This window comes from Macrobrachium rosenbergii, chromosome 2 (assembly GCF_040412425.1).
Source record: "Macrobrachium rosenbergii isolate ZJJX-2024 chromosome 2, ASM4041242v1, whole genome shotgun sequence".
NCBI classification, from domain to species: Eukaryota; Metazoa; Arthropoda; class Malacostraca; order Decapoda; family Palaemonidae; genus Macrobrachium; species Macrobrachium rosenbergii.
This window is the reverse complement of record NC_089742.1, coordinates 52,634,675-52,658,577: the sequence shown is the minus strand read 5'-3', so window position 1 is coordinate 52,658,577 and position 23,903 is coordinate 52,634,675. Positions and strand designations below refer to the sequence as shown.

At 39.5% G+C, this 23,903-nt stretch overlaps 2 protein-coding genes across 3 annotated transcripts in view; one reads left to right on the top strand and one right to left on the bottom strand.

Moving 5' to 3' along the window:
- The first annotated feature begins 3,086 nt into the window (after positions 1 to 3,086).
- On the top strand, positions 3,087 to 23,673 carry LOC136846821 (uncharacterized). Of its 2 annotated transcripts, none has more exons than XR_010855552.1 (3): positions 3,087 to 3,140; positions 4,130 to 4,334; positions 16,209 to 17,532. XR_010855552.1 is itself a non-coding variant. In XM_067118087.1 (3 exons), the coding sequence occupies exon 3, from the start codon at positions 22,073 to 22,075 to the stop codon at positions 23,012 to 23,014; it is 942 nt and encodes a 313-aa protein (XP_066974188.1). In that variant the 5' UTR covers positions 4,193 to 4,334; positions 16,209 to 16,319; positions 21,235 to 22,072; the 3' UTR covers positions 23,015 to 23,673. The 2 variants fall into 2 exon arrangements, 1 of the variants encoding a protein (XP_066974188.1); XM_067118087.1 differs by lacking the exon at positions 3,087 to 3,140 and adding an exon at positions 21,235 to 23,673 and having other exon boundaries at positions 4,193 to 4,334; positions 16,209 to 16,319.
- LOC136846813 (uncharacterized) overlaps positions 16,664 to 23,903 on the bottom strand; it is a 40,299-nt gene continuing 33,059 nt past the window's right edge. The window contains exon 14 of the mRNA XM_067118075.1: positions 16,664 to 18,116. The gene's annotated coding sequence lies outside the window, so the exon portion shown is untranslated. The remainder of the gene's footprint in view (positions 18,117 to 23,903) is intronic.

Genomic DNA, 23,903 nt, shown 5'->3' with positions numbered 1-23,903 from the left:
TGACGACCAGCAGATCATCCACAGCATTATCCGTAAAAATGAATCTCTAATTTTGGCTAAACCAAACCCATGAAACATTCTTTTTCTTCTTCTTTTTTTTTTTTCCAAGTCAAGTCTTTTCTCTTTTTTTTATTTTCTTGAACGTAACTGTGGCGTTAACGCGAATGCCCTTAAAGCTTGTGTTCTCTGGACAGAAGTTTGGTGGCAGGCTGTCAGCCATTGGCATTTAGACATTAAACTCTCTACATGCTGTACAGGCAAAGAGGGATCTGTGTCCTCTCTCTCTCTCTCTCTCTCTCTCTCTCTGACGCTTCTTTCTTTTGCCTCTCGCGCTCCTCTAAGAGAGAAGAGAGGAAGAGAGCGGGGCAAGGGGGCCAGAGGGAGATTGGAAGGGGAATGGGAGGTTGGAAAGGGGGATGGGAGGGGAAGAGGAGAAGGGGGAATGTTTTATAAGGTTTCTTGACATTTAAGTAAATCCAAGTTTCTTTTCATGCAAGGATTTTTTTCATTACTCATCCCGGTCTATTATTCAAAACGAAGAGATATCTTATGGAATGCATTAGACTTTCAAATTCTCTGGAGGCTTTCATCTTTTCTTATGATACTGGAGAAAATTTTAACGTCAGATTTCTTCTTGTTCCTTACTTGGGAAATATTTTTGAACAATTCTCATAAATACTTGAATACGGGACGCATTCTTGATCACAGTTATTTGCAAATACAGCTCATACATAGAAAAGACTAAGGGAAATAAAGGAGCATTCACTTCGAAAATTTGAACAAAACAGTATAAATGAGTTATGATATCAACGGAGTCTACATTAGCCTAAAACTCTTTCGCGAGTACATAACATCTCAGGCGTTTGAGTACCGCCACCGATCACCAGCGGACAAAATTAAAACAGCAGTGTGAATGAAAAGGTGTAATCTAGAAATTAATTAAAAGAATGGCCTTTGCAGTTTTAAGAATTAAAATAAAAAGTAACATTTCGTCAGGTAGAGTAAAAGTTTTATCAATAATACAATAAAATAAAAGTTTGGACAGTCGTTACATCCTCCCCAGTCTCCGCCCAGGTGTTGACATTATCCCCAAGCGCTTTGTTTATATCCGTTGCCATGGTTACTGAAGACTTATCCGAATGCTCCAGTTGGAATGAGCCTCGAGTTACGATAATTACCTGTATTTATAAAAGCGCGGTAGAGATTTATATCTATCAACAGACATTCCTGGCAAGGTATATTCCATAAACGCAAACTAGATTGAATTCAAGCGAAAATAAGAGAACAGGCTGCTGTCCAAACTGATGCAAATAATTCGAAAATGCAATTCGAACGCTGCTTAAGTCGAGAAAGGTTTGAAAGGGCAGGAGAAGAAGACTGATATACCTTGTTCTTTTTCCATTTATCGATAGTCAGTTTGTAGAATGTTATCAGATCACAGGATTATATTTATCAATAGAAGGACAGCATGGCGCACCAAAAGGAACACGGAATACACATGAGGCACTTAACATTTTGGGCTCATCTAAGATGGCCACAGAAAATAAGAGAAAGTCTCACTAAAAAAACTGGAAGATTAAAACTGCAGTGTAATTCTGCAGTGAATTAAAGAAATGCTTCACACTGGAAGTATTTTCCTTGACAAGTTATACATTTTAGTAAAATGACTTTGTCTTGTCATTTGCACTTCTTTATTTTTTTATTATTATTATTTTTTTTTTGAAACAAGAATAAATTACAATTATTCGGCTTCGAAAGGAAAAGAAACCCAGTGTATCTGTCAAGAACATAACTGAATAGACAGTAATCAGGAGAAACTATCACTGCATCATACCGTCACTCATTAAGATGTGAATGAGTCTTAAAATAAATACACATTGATCAATAATTAATCGAGCGAAAGGACTCTCTCATTTAACGGAAATGTGAAATAAATAAATCAGCTCGCTTAAGAATAAAAGTAAGATTTTCAGCATCCATAATTAAGGAAACTTACCACAGAAACGCTCTCGAAACAGTCCAGTACGTCTCAGTTTGAGAGAGAGAGAGAGAGAGAGAGAGAGAGAGAGAGAGAGAGAGAGAGAGAGAGAGAGAGAGGCACAGACCACAGGGGAAAGGGTGCACTGGGATGAAGGGACTAGCTGGAGTATTGGTAAGGGTAGCGACAGTTAATATTGAGAATGTAAAAAAAAATAAATAAATAAATAAATAAAGTTTCTAGTTACTAAAAACTTAACTCCCTAATCTTAGCCTATGCCATGGCATTTGACGGTTCTATTTTATCTTTGTTTAATGGAATACCCAGTGGTAGAACACCACACACATTTGCGGGCCGTGTGTTGATCCTGGTCTGCCTTCATCTGTCGACCTAGCTGTGAATAGGTGACAGTGTTTTATTATTGCCCTTTCAGCTCTCTTTAAACTGGCTTCCTTTTCACAATGGGAATGAGTTTCTTAAAAAATATTTCCAAAAAACCTGTTATCTTAAATTTTTGTTGGGGAAATATCCCAAAAAATTCTTGAACAACAAACTTCAACCGAAAAATCCTACGCCTATAGTACCTAAACTAGAATGTCATGCTTCTCTACCTTTTACCAAAGATGACAAGTTTTTAACTACATTTACACAGACTACTTACGAAACACTTTCATTTTCTTAATCCTATGCTGGTTCTTACGAATCCTAGAACTATTGGATCACTTCTTAAATTCAAAGACAGTGTGCCCAAACTTATCCGCTCTTTGGTGGTTTATAAGAAGACTTACCACCCAAGATGTAATCCCTGGACTTATTTCAGTTCCAACAAAAGATTGCTAAAAGTGAGAATTAACTCGAATCGTCGAGCTGAGTCAGTCATAAAAACAGGCTTTTTTTTAGTAAGAAGAAATTTCCCAACATAAGGGAGCATACCTAAATGTGTAAAACTTGCATTTCGTAGGATAACTTTGAAATCATAGAGCTAGGCGCCGATGATGCCTGCAGTCTCCATGGTCGTAAGTTCTTAACTATCCAACAACTGTTTCTATCAGTTAATACGGTCAAGTCTTTTTCTGCCCTTATGTTTATAGCATAAAACGTTTCGTATTCTCTGAATGCTGTTCTTAGTCAGTAACTCTGTACCCATACTTTGAGGCGTTAGGTTAGTCTTACCTTTCCTTGTTTCAGTTCTTAGTTAAATAGTTAACGTAATTTCTTGCTATGATTTTTTAATGGTTTTTATTAACTTTAACTAATGTGACTTGTTTTTATTTTTAGCCCTTAAGCCATATGTCCAAACGCTAGTCAGAAATAAGCTGCACTATCCGTCAGTACGTTTTCCATAGCCTTGTTTAGCAAGTCAGTCAGTATGAGGTTGCTAGCCATCATGCTTTCCTGGTCGCTCAGCTGACGCTGGTACCCATTCATAACTGGGTCTAGTAGTAGAGGCAGATGAGATTAAACCATGACCGTTGAAAATGCAAGTATAATAGTGCTCTGTCACGTTTTCATCTTTACTCTTATTTCCCGCATCGCCACGGTAACTGGGTAAATCAATGGCCTTTAGACTAATTTCATTTGAGAACTGCACAAGACAGAAAACAACGTTATGATGGATATTCTAAATCACCGAGATAGAAACATTAAGAATTTAATTAGAGAAAGAAATCTGTGATTAATGTTATCAAATATAGAGAGAGAGTGGAAGCCCGATAGCAACATATGACTGAATGGCGACTTATGCTCGTTACATTAACTGCGAACGAAAGCTTTCAGCATTCCAAAAGGAGTGCCCTGCCACTAAAATCAATGACAGGGAATTGCAGAAGGAAAGCTACTAATGGTCACCACCCATGTCCTTTCAATTACGGTCTGTTCCGTTACTGGCGAGAGTAGCCAACTTGGTATAACTTGTTTAGTTTGAATTGCACCAAATGGTAATCACTTAACTTATGTTCTCAAAACACTGAGCTTTGTCACAGCCTGTATTCTTAAAAATAAGATTTCATCCTTTATTTACTCTTCACTATGTTTGTAGGCATTAGAAATGTAAATGAGCCAAATGATTCGAAGTAGCTGGCAGCCACTTGAACAATTAGTTCAAATGGTGATTTGACATAACCCCTTCTTGTTTCTCGTATCGTCTTTCAGGTTCAGTGACCCACGAGCCTCAGTCTCTGAAAGGTAGTTTCACTCGAAGAGTGTAAGGCAGGAGTATTTAGTGCGTAGCAGACCTAGACCTATATCAAGAATTATCTGTGTAACAACTTCTTCGAAGCCAATCCCTAACGTTTCTGGGCGTCTAACTCCTCCTGATCTCACCATCGTCTTCACCTCAATGCATGGGTAGATAACAGTGAGTATCAGACAGAATTACTTATTGATAACCCTATGGTCCTTTAGACACTATTTTCTAAGACCTCCTGCTAGCGAGTAGTCTAAATTTATATTCATTATTTCGTTAAATACTTAAATTATCTCCATTTTTTTTTCCAGGACTTCCCTTCTCGTCTTTATGGACGATTTACTTATTCATTTGGGAGTTGGGCTATTTTTGGGGGTTTCTGATTGATCTGAACGTTTGCGCCATGTTTTTACATGGCAGACATTCATATTTCTCAATTGTTACAGCGCGTTTTATCAATTCATTGTTTTATTTGAAATATTCGATTCCTATGTTTTTGTGTAGTTGCAATAATAATAATTTTGTTCATACTATTGCTCCGAAGCCTTTTCGAAGTGTATTTCATTTTTATATTTTGCATATTGCCGGGAAATTGAAACAAAAAGGTCAGGTTGCCAAGAAAACAGTTTTGTCAACTATCCTTTCCGATGCTGGGAAAGTTAGTGACTTAAACAAGCATAGTTGAGTTTAAGTAACTTCCTGATAATTTGCCATGGATGATGAAATATTTTAATTTTATGTCGTATTTTCAGCCTTGGTCATGTGTTCCCCGTCTGCTAAAAAATTCCAGTAGACGTTATTTTCCTTGACCAATTATTTTTTTATGTTGGTCCCAGTGCTTGGCCTTTGGCCTAAATCTCACATTCCTTTCAGTTTAATGGGGGGGGGCGGGGGCGGCTGAAAATTCACCGCATCACCGCCTACAACCCAGCCACCAACAGCATGACAGAAAGGACCCACCAAGGTCGCCCTCACCGCCAGTTGCGTTGGACCCAATTGGAAATCATGATTTAAACCTGTGGCCTCCTAATTATGTACACCAAAAGAAGGAATCGTGCCTCTCCCACCGAAATGGTAATTGGTGGAAGGATATGAGTATTTGGAGAATTTTTCCATACCAACATCATCAGCCAACAAAAACAAGAGCTGTCAAAACACTGCAAAATTATCAGAAAACACCGCCTATGCAAACAAACATAAAAGATAGATAGAAGCATCATCCGGGAAAATCAACACTCGAATAAGGATGTGAAATGCTTGTCTGAATATCGTATATATGAGCTGTTTGTGCATTACTTTATTTCATTGCAACTTAGTACTGTAACAACATCCTGAAAAGTATTTGAGAACAGGTATGTGGCACAGTAGTACTAGTTATTTCCTGTGCAATCTCCTGAACTTCACTGCCAAACCCAGGTTTGTTTGGCAGTCCCTCTCAGAGCACTCTCGCAGCCAATGTCCATTTTCCACTTGGACGCCACTACACGTTCTTCCAACCACATGGGCAACAGATCACCTGTACCTGTGATTTGGCCCACCAGCTGTATTAAAGCGAATCGAAGGTCGCTAATTAATTCAGTTGTTTACCCGCTTCTTGCACATGAGCATCCTCATACCATCAACTGTGATAAGTGAGGCGCTAATCAATGGAAGCACTTCAATATCAGTCCTGATTGCAAAACGAGGAAATTTTTGTTGTAGAACTGGCTTTATGAAAGCATGGGCTCTTGCAGACAGGTTAGTATTTGCTAATAAACCTCACCCACTCAAAGCAGAACCAGTGTAACATACTTTTTCAATCCCACCATCAAATTCCAAGATCCAAATGTTCTAAGGACATTATGGTTATTAAATCTCTGGTGATTCCATGGCCCCTTCCTTGAATAATTATGAACACTTTTTCACTAAAGTTTTTCAGCCCCAGACCATTTCCATCCACTTAGTCCTTATATATTATACTTAGTTCTGTTTTATCAGATCCACTTCTTAATTATATCCATAGTCATATTCTGAACCTTTATTCGCTCATTAAAACTAATATGAGTTGTCCTTACTGTGCCAACCAGATATACCTACAATCATTCAGATTGCTCTTCCACCCCCTACAATCATTCAGATTGCTCTTCCACCTACTCAGCACCGCACAGTTGAACAATGTTTAACTATCTTGTTCCTCAACATTTCTATTCTTCTCTAGAAACATAAATAGCCTTCTTTTTAAACTACGTTTCTAACAGGCAAATGGCCTTGTATGCTCATTTCTGCTACTATCTCCTCTCAGTTACGCCAGGAAGCCCATACTGCCAACTAGTATAACAATTATTACCTCCATTACCTTTTAAAAATGACATAGCATGACCATCATCATCACACTCACCAGACCTATGTATTTCAGAGGCTACAAAGATTTCAAACTAACAAATTTCCTATTATTTTTATATGCTAAAAGCTTCTAAATCCAAAACGGAAGTGTAGCAACTCGCTTTCACGGGTGAGATTCAAGCTTGCTCACTCTTATGATATATGGTATACTAGTCGAATTCAGCTGCATTTCTGTTAGAACTGAAATATCCTTGCCATGGCAACAATGTTAAGCGATTTTGCTCGTGTCAAATTTAGCAGAACTTGTGTTGCAATAGCCAAAGTTATCTAACGAACTTTTCTTTATTTTCTTAATAAAGTTTTCACTGGAAGCTTTGAAATCATAATAAATGTGCATAAGAAAGCCTCCAGATGAATTTTTCCTAAATTTTTACACAAAACAAAAGACTTACAACGTTTGTTAGGAGTTAGACCGTCGCGACCATCGAGTGCACGTGAAGTACTGAATTCTGAATTCCGACTGCCTCATTCAGATTCTGAGTCAGCCACTCGTTTCTGTGGTTTGAAATTTAAATAAGTCATATAACTTTAAAAAATTTTATTGTCTGAATAATGAATAAATAGTTTGATTCCATTAAGAACTGTTACAGTGAGCATTCCCATTTAGTTCTGTCAGTCTATTCCCAAATTTAATGTTTGCTTTAATTTTGTACTTTTGCACCGCACGCCTGTGTGTTTATTACATTACTGTAATATTAAGAATTGTCTATATTCTACTGGTTATATATAATCATGCACCCGTGATCCATCCATCCTGGTATAAGGCCAACATGATCACGAACAACAGAAAAAACACTTCTATTTTCCTTTTCAATTTTAGTTTGTCATTTTCATGTTTTATATTTTTTGCCCATTTCACATCTTTTCTATCTTTCCTCAGCCACTCAGCAATACTGAATATTTCATCTTTTCCATCTCCTGAGGTCAGATTCCGATTCTTCACAGTCGTGGCCCTTGTCTATGTCTATGTCTATGTCTGACAGTTTATCAAGTATCCCTTCTTTCGCTATTAAGCAGACCCAAATCACTTATATTTTAGTTAAAAATTACAAAAAGTTTAAAAGTCTATGTAATGTAAAGAGGGTTAATTGCATTTGTCTCAGTATTATAGCTGAGTGAAAATAAATGGGTTTTCAATAGCTTTTGAACTGAAAGATATTTTCAGCACACTTAACTGATACCGGAAGACTGATTATACAATCTAGGAGCACAGTGCTTAAAAGTTCTCGTACCCAGAGTGGTCGTTGCACGAGGCTCATCAAGTCTGAAATCATCACGGGAAAGGCGTGTATGAACACCAGGCCCAACTACGTATCTTTTCAGGCAACCTTTAAGATACAATGGTTCTCCCGTGCTAATAGCTTGATATGTTAAGACGCAAAGTTTAAAAATAATCCTTGCTTTGACTGGTAACCAGTGTAATTTAATTAAGGTTGGAGTAATATGTTCTCGCGGGGATATACCAACAATTAGTCTAGTCTCTATTCAAAATCATTTGAAGTTTCTTAAGTCGATAATTAGGTAAGTTGTAATACAACGAGCACAATAGTCTACTCTACTAACTACCAAACTATTAATTAGCAGCTTAGTGGCATCTTCGTTAAGATATTTTCTAATGGATGCGATATTCCTCAGATGATAATTTGGTCCTAACCACATTGTTAATATGTCCATCAAATGTCAAAGAACCATCAACTACTACCCCTAGATCTCTGACTTTATCAGTTAACAAAATATTCTCCTTATTGATGGAGATGCTATTAACGTTATCAAACCTTCTTAAATTTATATTTAGTGCCAATTAGAATACATTCAGTTTTGTTTTCATTTAGTTTCAGCTTTTTCTTTTGTCACTTTTTTTTTTCATCTGTCCCCTCATACTGTACACATCTTTATCCTCTCGCATGTTTGTCTTTTTCCCTATAATTGCCTTTTGTACATCTTGATTTTTCCACTCGTGAAGAACCGTCGCCGTCACGTGCTTACACATCACCAGTTACCGTCACTAGTTTTCCTTCTGCTTGCCTTGTCAACTACCTGTCACTATTCCGTTTGCATGCCCTGTCAAAAGAGAACAATTTCGGGAAGTAACGCTAGCAATATGTTGGACTTCCCTTACACTGGTGACCCTGGAGTGATGAGGGGACCCTTGCTATTAATAGACTCGAAACAACTATGCCCCACTAAGAAGCCATTTACAGACCAAATACAGTACTTAAGTTCTGGCTTAGGAGCTCATGACCGGCCTCCAGTAGACCCAGCATGTATTCACATAAACCCTGGCAGTTAGCAGGCTCAGTACACGGACTACTGCTATACAAAAGCCACTAACATTAAATACGGAGCTAAAGGCTGCTCTCCCTCGAGAGCTTAAGGTTATCCTCCACTATTATAGTCGGATAGACACAGCGTGGTAGTTGCATACCCCCTGGCAATTAACAGACTTGGTACGGCCATGCCTAACACTACAAAAATCTGCTAATTGACTGAGTACAGTGCTTAAATTTGGCTCTGCTCTCCCTCAAGAGCCCGAAGTAGCCTTTCACTAACCCAGAAGACCCAGCATGATATGTGCATAATCATCCGAGCAATTAACGGACTTACTATACGGCCATGGTCGACCGTTAACCAAGCCATAAACAGACTATTTACCGTTTATAGTCTTGGCTTTGACCCCCAAGGGCGTATAGATGGAATGGAATGGAATATAGAGTTTAGGCCAAAGGCCTATGAACATTCAGAGTAAAATCTTGTAAGCAAAACCACACAGGATATCCATCCTCCATTTGCCTCCCTTTTGGACTAAATATCCAAGTCAATTCCAGATGCCCTCTTTACCCCAGTCATACATTGGCTCTTGGGTTTCTTGTGTTAGAGGTTTTCATTACCCCGGGATTTCGGGACAAGTTTGATCCTTCCCGGGAAATCCCGGGATTAGGCATAATAACAAATACCCTATGAAAATCATTATCTCCTGATACTTATTGAATTTCATGTCACATATTATGCCTTTTTATTCAACTGAGGAAATCTTTATGGTATATACTAGTACTTTATCATGTTTAAAAGTGGAAGTTTGAACAGATTGATATAAATGATATGATTTGACTGACTATGGAGTAAAATGATACGCAGCATGACAGTGTCTTTATTGTTCACTACACGAGTAACATTAGCACATTCTTGGTGGAAATGGTATACCTGAAAGGATAAGAGGATCGTGTTGTAAGAAACTAAGCACCTGGTAGTAGCTGAACTTGTTCGCTGCAGCTCCTCTTGAATCTTGAAATCTCTCATCCCCGGGCCTTTTTTATATACATTATTGAATGTAAATTATGTAAAAAAAAATATGAAAGTGAAAATCCCTGGATTTGACACCAGATCCCGGGAAACAAAACTGGGTTAAATATGACCAGGATCCCAGAATCCCGGGATCCTGGGAAAGAAACCCTAAAAATTTGGCTCAATGCTTATGGTGAAAAACTATCAAACAAGGACCTGCATGAATTCATAATAATCAATTGTCCCCGGCACCCCGTCCTTACTTGCTGTCCTCCCCCAACAGACCCTTGACTACCTAAACCCTCCACTGTGAGACATGACAGCAAGGGCACCCTGGGATGAACTCAAGTCTCTGTTAATGTGTCTAGAATGTAACACTGAGGAGACACCCAAGACGGTTGACCTCACATGAGAAATATAGCTCTGACACCACCCACAGCATCTGTCAAGCCAGGATACACCAAGACCAAAACCAGGACGGTGAGAACTAACTTAGCACCATACCGAAGCGTCCTTACAAGCCGTAACAGAAACGCCACCCTCACCCAACTATGACCCCAGCTGCAACTGCAGAAAAAAAAAGGCGGCACGAGTCACCAGAGAAATTAATGGATGCTGTCACAACCCTAACGGGAACCCTCTCCACCAGATTCTACACTGTCAAGTGTGCCTTCAGCAGGAAAGTTCCTGGTAGACACAGGCGCCTGAAAGTTAATCCTTTCATCGACAGGAGATGGAAATAAGCCCCCAGACATCAGCCTCTGCCGAGTGGCTGCCAAGGCAGCCCCATACCATCTTATGGTCACCAAACCCTCACCCTACACTTACTGGGAAAGAAATACTGGTTGGAGTTCATAGTCGCCAACAGCCAGACAACCTTGCTAATCACCAACTTCCTCTGATAGTTCTTCTTCAGTGGTAGACTTCGCACATTGCTGCCTTCTGCCCTAGCCTCCTTCCAAACAACAATCTTGTCACTGGCTCCAAGCAGTCCTCCATCTCTTCATTGGGTCCCACTGGCCTAAAGACCATCCTGCAAGAGTTTCCAGCCATATTCAGACTAGAACTCAATTAGACTCCATGGATCCCAGCAAAGCACGTTCCAGCACGTACAACAGCAGAGCTCCCATCTACTCAAAATTCTGCCATTTTCCCCACACCAGAAAAACTGTCCCCTGCAAAGAAAGCCTTCAATTAAAAGCAATGCAAGGCCCTTAGCCAGAAGATCTCCAACCCTTGGGCCTCCACACCCACCAAAGTGAAGAAAACAGATGAACCCTGACACACTTGTGGAGGGTACAGGTTACTCACCCTACAAACAGAGCCCGACCTCTATCCACTCTCCAGTATGGCAGATATCACTTCCACCCTCCATGGGACAAGAATCTTCTGAAGTTCAACCTAATGAAGGACTTCTTCCAGATCTCTGCCCACCAATACAGTATTCCAAAAACAGCGTTCATTAAACCCTTCGCAACCTCCCTTCTGCGCCTGCTGTGTCAACATCATCATCTTCTCTAGGATCCAGATTATCAGAAGCATGTCAGAGCGGCCCTCTCTGTATTCCGTCATAAGGTTTGTTGTTCCATCCCAAAAATGTTACATCACAGCCTCTACTGTCAAATTCCTGGGTCATTAAATCTCGTCAAACTGTCTGCCAACAGCTCTGTGAGGTATTAGCTATCATGGAATACCCTACTAAAAGTAATCATAAAAGGCCACCAGGAACTCACAAGAATAATAAATTACTACACCAGAAATTCCTGCCAATCATTGCACAAATCATGCCCCTACCCCTTTACAGAGTCCTCAACAGAAATGCCAAGACCCTTAGCTAAGGCCCTACCCAATGAGATGCATTCAAAACCAAGGATGCCACGGCAACCACCACTCTAGTATTTCCTGATCCACAGGCCAAACTCACATAAATCATAGATGCCAACTACAAACTGTTAATGAGAAAACCCAGCCCCTTGGTTTCTTCAGTAGTAAATAAAACTCAACTGAGGGGAAGTACAGTACCTTTGACAGGGGACTTCTTGCTGTGCATCTTAGCACCCAATCACAGGCACATCTTTTACCATCCTTATCAACTGCCAACCACTTGTAAACGTCCTAACCAAAACCAAGATGCATATTCCAATAGCTCACAATCATTGGCAAAATCAGGTGCACCGTACACCATATATCTGGCAGGAAAAACCCAGTAGCAGACACACTGTCCACAATAGAAATCAACAGAGACCAATGTAGGAATAGAAATGACGAGTTTAGTGTTGCCTAACACAGACACACCAAAACAGAGCCTAGTACACCTATATAAAAAAATATGTGGTAGGAGCATGTCCTTTAAGTAACACATGCTGTGCCATCCTCTACGTGACACAACCACTGGTTGCCCTCTCCCCCTTGGGCCAGCAGCCGCTCTTCATAAGAACGCATTCGACCTCATTCACAGACTCCTCCATCCCTCTGGGAGAACAACCAAATTAATAACAAAAAAATTCATTGGCACAGAGCCAATATAGATGTTAAAACATGGGCCAAACAATGCCTCAAATGCCAACAAACAAAATAACTCAACACAAGATCTGGCATAAGTGAATTTCTGTAACCCAGAAAGGCAGTTCAGCAACCTCCACGTGACATAATAGGCCCCTACCTCCGTTCAACAGTGTCAGATACATGTTCATGGATGTAGAAAGATTCTCATAATAGCAATACCAATTTCAGAAGTAATGTCACGCCTTCATCAAGGCACTCCTCAATGGCTAGGTCAGTCATTTTGGCATACCTGAAAATATTAACCTCCAATCAAGGTCTAGCCTTCATCTCTGAGTATTTGCTGCCATGGCCAAATTAATGGGAACAGAATTCACCACATCTACTTGGGCATGAAGAAGCAGTATGCACCGAGAAGCCTCCACACATACCGCTTTGTGTTCCTACATAATGAAGCCTACAAGTCTCCAGTAATGGTCTCTTACCGGGACCCTGCCTCATCATCAAACATAAGAAAAAAGCATTAAAGCCCTAACTTCATGGGCAAGAGGACTGGATCTCCATTAACAGGCCAAAGCCTGCTTACCTGGAGTTGATGAAGGGGCCCCATTACGCCAACCAAACCCGTATATCAAGTCCAGTCTTCACAAAAACTCAATCTATGACAAAATAATTTCTCATAAATAGCAGCTTACTACCCTATCAGTATCCTAAAAGACATCTACCTGGTAGGAATGTGGAATGGTTGCCTAGCTAAATTTTGTATACCTGCAAATGCATTGTAATACATATTTTAGTTTCACTTTTTACAATATTCTTTTTTATGCCAACCTAGTACCTTATCAGCACCTTTAAAGGTACCAACCTAGTAAGGATGTGGAACAATCACATATTCTCTCACAATTAAGTTCATTTTTAAAGTAATATATTCAAACTGTATATATATGTAATTTAGCCAGAGCAACATATAAGCATCTACTCTAATTTGTATATTGTTAAATTTTCATCTTCGGTCTCTTTTGAGGGGGAGCCCTGTGAAGCTTCAAGTGCTTCTCTGCCAAAATCTGATTTAGCTGCCAACTTAAGCAGCCAGTCACAAAGTGACCCAGTGGTCACATGCTTATGTCGCTAGCGTTACTTGCCATTAGTTTTCTGCCCACGTCTGGTCAACTACCTGTCACTCTTTTTCTGTCCGCATATCCAGTTGACTACCAGCTATTACTTTTCCGTCCACATATTCAGTCAAAACAGGTCAAGAGAATGAGTTAATTTTACTCCAGACTCCTGTGTGTGTCTCTCTCCCTTGCAGTATTACTTCACTTACCAATGTTAATTTTGAAACCCTATTTTAATAGGGATTCCTTGATATATAGTAAGTTTTAATTTCCATTACACCTTGGAGTATTTCCCTGTCAACATTCCCAAACAATTTTTCAGTTTTTTAGACAAAAAAGTATTCGTCCTACCACATCTATCATCAATTTACGTGTTCTGGTTACTTCAATCTGGTCTTTCAAAGATCACATACATGTAGTTCCAAGTCTTAAATGTGCTTTAAAAAGTTTAGAATATTGCTATCTTGTGTGATACTTCTTCCTTTGTCGTCAAAGATACAAACTTTTGTGTCTGCATAGTTTATGGGGTACATACATTCTATGTATTTTATTTCCATTTTTTCAAGGAAGGATTCAAGATTTTTGTTTAATATAAACTTTTTGTACAAATCGCAAATTGTTGACAATCTTGATTACTACATGGTGCTATATGCTGTAGGCTAGCTACAATGCTAGATGCCAAGGCTAACTTTGTTGACTTTAAAACAAATTGAACATACAAATGAGCTCTCATAACGGAGCTCATTTGTATGTAGAGGACTACCAGTAGTCACTTATCCTCCCTCTTTCTCTCTCTCTTAAGCTATTAATCATCTCAACTTTTACCCTAGTTGAAGTATTCTCTACAAAATTTTCCATCAATAACAAGCATTTGGAGACTGAAATCATTAGCCAAGGCTAAATTTGCTTCTCCCCAGAAGACATATTTCTATCTCTACCAAAGCCCAATAGCTTGTTGCCAGTCATGCAGCCCACTTTTGGTAAACTTTTGTAGAATCCAAACATGTTGTTTTGTATTATCATGCAAACAGAATAACAATTATATAAACACTCCAAACCAAAAACAATACTCATTAAAGATCAGAGCCAAAAAATTCCACTCGTGATGTTCACACTCACACAAAATAAAAGCCACCCCCAACTCACATGATGATAGGGCAAAAGTGTGGGCTAGATTGTCAGATATGTAGTCAAATAACCCTAAAAGAGGTGTTTCTTCCAAAGTTTTACAACTTGTTCTTGTGGATATTAACCATACAGGAAGGGTTAATAATTTGCTTTGTGTTTTTGCTTATTGTTTCATGCACATGCTCACCTTTTACGAATACGAAAGCTCTGTCTTTTGTATGGGTATAGCATCTAGCTAACTGGCTTGTTCTAAGCTTCACTGTAGGTTTTCCTACTGAAGTAAATACTAGCTTTGCAACAGTAGATGTAGAATTGAGGAAATTAGAGATTTACATGCACTGAAGTCCTTCAAAGACTTCCTTTATTAATTGAGAAAACACACCAAAAAACGAAAATAATAGATAATCTGAGTACAGTACAGTGAACTCTTTATCTTTTTGGAATTGGGTTGTGAAGTTATTCACAACCTCAGTTACATGGATATAGGTACCTCAAAGACTTACTCATCCATCCAAGAAGACACCTTTAGCTAATCTAGTAATAGACTGGTGGTCTGCTCCAAAATGAGGATGTTATGTACTACGTGAAAAGTTCCCATAGTCACTGGTGTTGGACTTTAACCGTCTGTTTCTGTCCAGTGGATCTGGTTATGTTAAATAGATTGTTGTAGTAGTCTGTTATTTATACCCTTCAGTAAATTTTTCCACTAACTGGCCTCTAAACTGATGCTTTTCTAAGAAACAACTGTGGTAATAACCACCTTTGATATCAAAGGTGCTTGAGTGATATACTGTACTGTATTAGCTAAGTTCCTCTTACATATAACTTAAAATATCTTCTCATTTGGGTGTCCAACAGGTGTATCATATAAGGTTAGCATTCTTTTTCCTGCTGGTAAATTTGTTTAATGTATCCTAGTATCTTCTGGGCTTACTTTTCAGCTTCTGTATATGTATTACTTAACAAGATACATACTGGATATTCTTGTTTTTGTAATCAGGTTATTACTTTGCATTGATCAGAATTGACTGCCATGTGCCATTTTACTAAGCACTTAACTATATTCTCCAGGTCCCCTTGCAATTTTTTTATTGTTATAGAAACTGATATCCACTACCGTGTTATCCACAGACTTCTTATTTTGCTAGCCAGGCTCAAGTCCAGGTCATTTATGTACAGTAGTTCATGAGAGCAAAGGACCAAGCACTGAGCCCTGAGTCATCTAACTTGTATTTTTTGCCAAATAGCGTCTCCCATTGACAATGAACAAGAGAAAGAGAGAGAGCTTTGTGAAAAGACTGATGAATGCAAAGAAAACTATGGAGAGAAAAAGACTGAGTAAGAATACTAATATGAATGTGCATACTAATACGAGTGTGTCAGATGCACTAGATCCTCAGTTTAGTGCAGTTACAGCTCACTAAATGACAGTCAGTGAAGCCAAAAACATGCCTTAATTTTCGTTCAATTGGGGGTTCATTATCTCTCTGCCCAAAACCATGGTTGTTTGTTAATAATTTACTCAAGGTTTTAGTGAAATAAATAAAATACAATGGAATATGTGACTACAGTATTTGTATCTGAAACCCCTTTTTTTTTAGTGTACTCATTGAGGAATATTTTTCTCCAATTGCAGGCTAACCTACGCCCTATGGTAAAGGTGGTTAGGCCCACTGTGCCTTGTTTGAAAAGTAGGCTAAGCAACATCAACCTTCAAGAGATCTTTGCTACAACACTGCTTTCAAATGTATGTATATAGAAAGTATGAATTGATGACTTAGTAACTTGGGATAAAAATGTTGGCTCCAATAACAGACTGGCATTATGGGTCTCTGGCACAACAGCAAGGCTTCACAAACTTCGTGTCAGTTCCTGTCACACGTAATTACTTGCTGGTGAATCACCCATATCCCAGAGGAAAGATTCCTAAATAAATGTCGTTAGCTCCCAGGCTAATTTGGCTTCTGATGCTTTGATCCCCCATACATTATGGAGTTAAAGATAGATCCACAATATTTGCAGTCTATTGCATTTAAATGTGATACACATATTAAATAGAAAAAGAAATTTTTGTTAAATGATAAGCATATATCAAAACATAACAATTCATTTCTCATAATTACAGCATAAAAATTCACAGGCAATTTTAACCAGTGGAAGTGACAAAAAAATTCATTTAAATGTGTGACTGACATATAAAATTTCTTCACGTTGCAACAAATAATAATCTTAAACAATAACAACACAAAGTATAGTAAAATAGCTTGTTTTCACTGGATGATCCCTAATACATTAGCTGAAAATGTTTGAACATAATACATACAAAATTATCACTTAATGACAAGGTCACCAGGTTATTGCCCCATACATAACAATAAAAAATTGACCTGAGATTTTTAATACATTACTGTACTGCTAATAAGAAAATACATCTCCAAGTTTTGGAATGTTAAGCTTACTCTTATATGTATAATGCCCTGCATTCAGTTAGTCCACAAATCTTTGAGGTATCTTTTTACTTATACAAAATTCCCTTTGTAATTATAGTAACTACAATTTCTTAACACACTTCTGACAGTATAAGAAGCTGGCTGTTGAACTACACATACAATACTGTATTCTCTTCATAATCTGCACTTCTAATGTCCACCGTAAGTCGTTTGTCACATTTTTTTTTATTTGCCATATTTGGTACTCGGTGGTCTTATAGTCTTATAGTTTTAAAAGATTATTCAAAATGACCTTGAAATAAGGCTTGGTTACCAACAATATTTCTTTTCTTTAAATCAAGTATAGAATGAAATTGGAATGTCAAATCTTATTTTGTACTGCAGTGCTTCATTCTTATTTCTGGGGATTCTCTTAAGCTTTATTGACTAAATGTGCGTTCAAATAGGCTGTTTGTTGATCATTTAACCACTGGTTATTTGGAAATTATTATACAGTAATGAGTTTTTAATGTCATTTTATTTATTCTACAGGTAACCATAAAAGTTTAAGTAATTATCATTTATTGTTTGCTCTTAGTTTGTACAATATGTTTTCCACAGATTTATATCAAACAACAGCCTGTAGTGTTCTTACTCAGTGGATTAGATAGGTTTTATTTGTTTAGCAAGAGTTTGCATTTACTGAGGAAGGTTGGGCTATGATTTTGTGGTACCCTGGTTTCCAGTACGTACAGTGAAATGTTCACATTATAAAATTTTTACCTTATCTGAATCCACAACCCCATTGGGACCTATAAGTGTAGCTACTCAAGACATTACTATATTATTGAATTTTAATCAGTGTCAGTGTAGTATGCACTACTAGAGAAATGCAGAAAATTATTGTATGAGAGTACTTCTGGAAATAGAATGAGATACCTCAAGTTCACAAATTATATCAAGACTTAAGCTAACTGATGGAGACCTATACGTTTCAAAAAACTTTTTGCCCAGGTAGGATTTAACTTAACTGGGCCTCCATATTCTTCCAAGGTTTTTGGTTCATATTGCATCAACACTTGTTTAGCAGTGGCAATAGCTAAAAAGGATGAAACCTGTGGAAGAAGTGAATAATTTCTGTTAGTAAAACATACAAAGAAGAAATTAATAACTGCTTTAAATAAAAATGAATAATACACACCCTCAGTGCTATATTAACTTACTGTGGCTATTATGAATTCCAAATTTGCAAATTAAGCTTAATTTGCATTTTTCATAGATATACAAAGCCTAAAGTCTTTAGTGGATATACCTTCCCGAAAGCTGGTTCAGTTCTTTAAGTTTGGTAACTAGTTAGGCTGCATCCACACAATCGAACTTTGTTCAATGAACTTTGCTTCTTATCGACCAAAGATTGGTAAAGGTTTTTATGCTGGTGTCCAAACAATGACAGTTGAGCAGTGTAAGCCTGGTGCTGATGGCAGCAAGAGTGGTTGATGTACGAGAAAATGGACCATTGTATATCACTTCTCAGATCCCAACGGCATGGGTGTTGATGATATTACTCTATCAAGCTCAAAGTTAACTCAAGAGACCAGTAAACCTTGGACATGTTTAAATGTAGGGAATAACAGCAATGATAGTTCACTGACACTGATGAACAACGTAACTTTGTACGTCAGACAACGATTTCTCTAAACCCATCCTCCAACCTTAACTAGCAACGAGCAAAGCCTCGTTACTTCGATAATCATAAGAAAAAACCTATACAGAGCTTTGCCCACTGTTTCTCTGCTTCTGATGTCACATTGAACAAATTTAGTCGAAAAAAGTTCAATTGTGTGGACGCAGCCTTGGTTAACTATCGGCAGGTAAGTGAGGTGGAGGTACTGCCTCCTCAGCAGACTTGTCAAACCAACAGCGAATGAGAACACATGCAGGAATAGTTAGAGGTAGGATTATGATTAAAGAATTCAGGTTTGTACATCTAGGATAATTGCAACTCATCTTTGTTCTGCAATTTGTTCCTACAGTGATACAAACCTGTTTGGACACTCCTTATTTGGAGATTTTTTTCACACTACAAAATGGTCATTGTTCCAAAGTAATCAGAACACGAGAGTGTTAATCTTTGCAATTTCCTATACAGTGTATGTGCAGGCAAAATACTGGAGGAACAATCGATCACCATCCATATATTCCAGCTTCTCAGTAACGTGTATGAGCAGGGGGAGGCTGCATCCTGTAACCTCCTAAACATCATGGTATCTAACATGAAAGCTGATAAGGCTCCTGTGCCAAAGCTTGGTTAATATCAGTCTACCTGTGCCAAAGCTTGGTCAATATCAGTCTACCATATACTCGTCAAGAAAGGTTTAGGGGAATCATACCTTTCCCCATTTAAAAAATTGGAAATCAAGGTCGGTAGAGTAGCACTCTAAACCCAAACCTTAAAAAAGGAATGAACAAATATTATCAAACCTAAGGCTACCAACAGGTGCCTGGTTGTGTTGCTCACCAAATCCACCTAACCAGCACCAGCAAAGGTCAGACTGCCTACCACTAGGATGGGGTGCAAAGAAGAGAAAGACACTCAACATATTAGTCTTCACCAACCTATGCCCAACCATGAACCTTAGGCAACTCCAAATATTAAGTCCTGATCAGCAGAATCCAGGAATCCACCTTTACTAATAAAAGATCCCAAGAGCCTGCTTAAAGGACACATGGTCATACGGAAAGGTGCCAAGCTTGCTTCCAGCTGGTCACTGCTTAAGAGAGGAAGCAGTATTATAGGCACCACTACCTAATAGAAAGGTCAGGGGAGTTGCACCAAGTACAAGGTTACAGTCATTCTATGGCCAATTCCCCCAAGAACAGATGGCATACAATGACAGACCATTTGACTCAAGTTGAACTGATGTCCACCAGTGGGTAATTACTAGAGGAATCCAAATATATGACAAGATGATGCCCCCTCTGCCTAAGCATGTCTGGAAAAAAATGATCAAAAAGGCTAAGGTGAAGTCGTATGAAAAGAATCTGGCATAATCTAGAAGCATGCTCAAGCAACAATGGGAAGAAGCCAAAGTTTCCCCTTCAGACAAGGAATCCTGCTACCTATGAAAAAATTGAATATTGCTGCACTGTAATCCCAAATTCCTTAGTGAGACACCAGGGAGAAATGAGGTTTTTGGCAAAAATGGTCTGTTGTGTCTGAATACTGCTTCCCACAGGTAATGGGGAATAAGAATGAGTAGAGAGGATGGTGAGGGATAATGACAATACTGTACCTCAGCCTTCATACTGTACCTTGACCTTCATCTCCTGAAGACCCTAGGAAGATGACCCCAGAAGCAAGAGCTGAGGTGTCTGATAATGGAATTCCAAAAAGAACTACAAACCATAATCTTCCTATGGGTCTTCACCCACTGTAGACCAATCCAAGATGGAGAAAAGACAGGAAGCTATTGCAGGATGAGATTTCTCCTCAAAAGAAGGAAAGCACACAGGTAGCCCAGAAGTCCAATATCAGCCCAAGCCTAAAGGATGAAGGAACTTGTCAAAAGCTGCAAAATGGAAGGTAGAGAATTTGAGTCATCATTTCAGTCTGGCCCATTTAAGTCCTACTGATTGATAACAGGAGAATTTTTTAGCTTTAAAAGCTACAGAGAGATCAATGCTTACATAAGATAAAGAACAATTATAAGGACATTGCAATACTGAGATTCTGAGAATGTTGATATAAGTAATAATATCCACACATTTTCTTAATTGCACTTCAATTGACCAAAAAACGCTAAATTTTCTTACCCTATTTTTATGCTGTTCAAGAAAATAATTAGAATTCAGACATAACAGATCCCAGTAGTTCTCCATAGTCTTCTCCAGTTGTGCATGGCAGGAAACCAGATGTGAACTGTAGATACTATAATCTATGTGTACAGTGTAACATGTATTTGTCATTGTATAATGTATTCTCGCCTCCCATGTATATAACACTGTACAGTATATTGGTAAGTGGCAACTGTATTCTTTCCCTACAAGTATGTTGATAAGTGGCAACCGAACACATTCAAATCCAATGCCTAGGAGGATGCTGCTTTCCCTTTTTGAGTTAGGAAGCAAACACACATTGTTCTTGTTGTATTGTAACTTTACCTAATAGAGACCTAAATTTAAATGAGCTTGTTTAACATTTCATCAAATACATGGCACATTAAGGTATTGCAGGAAGAAGTTACAAGAAGCAAGCAAAGATACAGGAGACTTACAGCGAACCAGAAGAAAACCAACAAAGGACCATCCAACAGTTACCCGCTTCTCCTTCTCTCTCTGCAATGGACTTTATTTGCTGGTATGTACAATGTATCGTGTGCAGTGTAAGATGGTACTAACGAGCCGACTAGTGCTAACATTTCACGTACTCCAATTAAAATACTGATTGTACATTTCTGTTAAACTCTGTTTTAAGCCTGTGTGGGGGTAAACAGAACATTATTCACAATGGATTCTCAGGATGAACATTATGACACCCCACTCGCTCAGCATTCACAAGACCCTGTCTACTGTCCACAGTCACCACCCGCTATCCATCCCCAGACAATGATACTCCAATCAACTGATTTCCTTTCACTCATACAACACCTGGAGAAATCATGGATCGAGGATCATGCCGGGATCAGACAAGAGGAGGAAAGGAGACAAAAAAGAAGAGGAGAGACGAAGAAAACAAGAAGAATTAAGGGACCAACAACAGAGAGAGGACGACGAAATTCGCAGGCAACAGGAAGTAGACTGATACAGCGCCTTTCTGCAAATGCTAGCCCCCTCGTACAGCAAGCAACCACAGGAAGCCCCAGCGCGTCTCCTTAGACACCTGCAGCTCCTACCTCACCACCAGAAGGTGCAGCGACCCCGTCCCCCACAGAAAGCAATTGCCCAGAAATGCGTCCCTGCCTTTGGCCCAGATGCAACTTTTCAAATCTTTCGGGAATGGTAACGTTGATGGGACGATTATTCAGTCATGGTGAATCTGCCCAAGCTACCCTGAGAGAAACAATTAATCCAGATGAGGATGTGGCTTGCTTTGGAGAGACAAAGGATCCTCGAGCACACCCTAGACATAACTCTAGACACCGGATTAAGTGTCAACGAAGTCTTGGATGCCCTTCAAGAACACATCAAGAGCCTTCACAACGAGAATCTACATTGTAGGGAGCTGCTCACCTGCAAACAGTTAGAAGGAGAGTCTTTTTCAGACTTTTACACAAGATACAAGAACATTGCAGAGGAAGTAGATGTCTGCCCCAGTACACCTTCAGTTTGTGAGCAAACCAAAATGAAGATCATCATTCTCATGGGAATCATGGATGAAGAACTGACTGAGAAACTCATAGCCCTTGACACCAACGCCTCTCTACAGGATATTATCGACACATGTTGCACCTATGAGGTCACCAGGAAGGTCACTTCTGCAATTGTACTTCGCCCTCTCGAGCTACAGGAAGGGTGCCACCCCTATCACACTATGACAGAGTATTTCATGCCAGTCATGCAACCGCATGCACGGATCCACAGAGAAGTGTCCAGCAGCAGACAGCACCTACAGCAACTGTGCCCACAAGGGGCATTGGGCCAAGGCACAGAGTTGCCCTGCCAGACAGGTCCAGTGCTGCTACTGCAACCAACAGGGACATTACAACAAGTGCTGCGCTGCCGGAAGAAGACAGAGATGCCAAACAGGGACATTATGACAAGTGCTGCGGGAAGAAGAAAAGGGATGCCAAACAGGGTGCCACTTCCAGTGCCAAGCCTACTTCACCCTCTGGGCAAGAACCCCAGCTGTCTTCATATGGGAAGACCCTCTTCTATCAAGACACTGCAGTCAATCTCCGTTTCCCTCTCATATGGTTACATCACATCCAGGAGTCAGATGTTGCCAGACGTAGGTGCTGACGTCTCTGTTACAGTATGGGCCCTCAGCAACTTGACCTTCTGTGCATTCCTATGAGCACACTACAACCCCCTCCATTTACCCCGTTGTTCACCACAGATGGCTCTATGATGAAACCTGCCTTAAGGTCCTACACAGCCACTCCCACCTTAGCTGAGAGATCCTGTTCAGCAATGATCCAAGTCCATGAAGGTGTTGGAACACTACTGCTGTCATATAGCCACTGCAAAGAGTTGGCCATTATTCCACCAGTTTCCCAGACCTATTCTGGATGTTACTCATGTCAATAGGTGTTCAGAGCTGCCTCTTCAAGCCACCACGTCGCCTGCTGAAGCCAGAGACTTTTTTTTCTATGAGGGTTCAAGGACATGCTGATCTCCAAGGAAGAACTGCAGAAAGCCCCACTCAAGCCGATGGAAAGATCCCTAATGTGAATCAAGCCCAAGGAAGACACCATACCTTTCACCATATGCCTTCTGGGAAAATATCAAGGCAGAGCTTGAGTTCATTGCAGATCAGGGTATCATCAAGCCCTACGGTGACAAACCCTCAGACTGTGTCACCCGCTCATCATAGTACCTAAGGACTAGGGTGTTCAAATCACCATTAACCTCAAGAACCTCAACAGCCCACCCGTCACCCTCAACGCTGTCTAGCAGCCACAGCATTGATCCAAAGGCCAAGTTCTTCACCAATGCAGATATCCTGCATGGGTACTGGCAAATGCAACTTGCAGAGGAGGATCAAAAGTTAACCACATTCATCAACTCTATGGGCGATTCCAGCATTGCAGACGTCCAATGGAATTTATGGCCACAGGAGACACCTACTGCCTTAAAGGAGACAAGGCTCTGCAAGGTGCTCAGAATTGCATCAAGGTAGTTGATGCCATCCTGCTGTTCGATGAGGATTTCCCCAGCCATCTATGGCAAATCCATGAGATGTT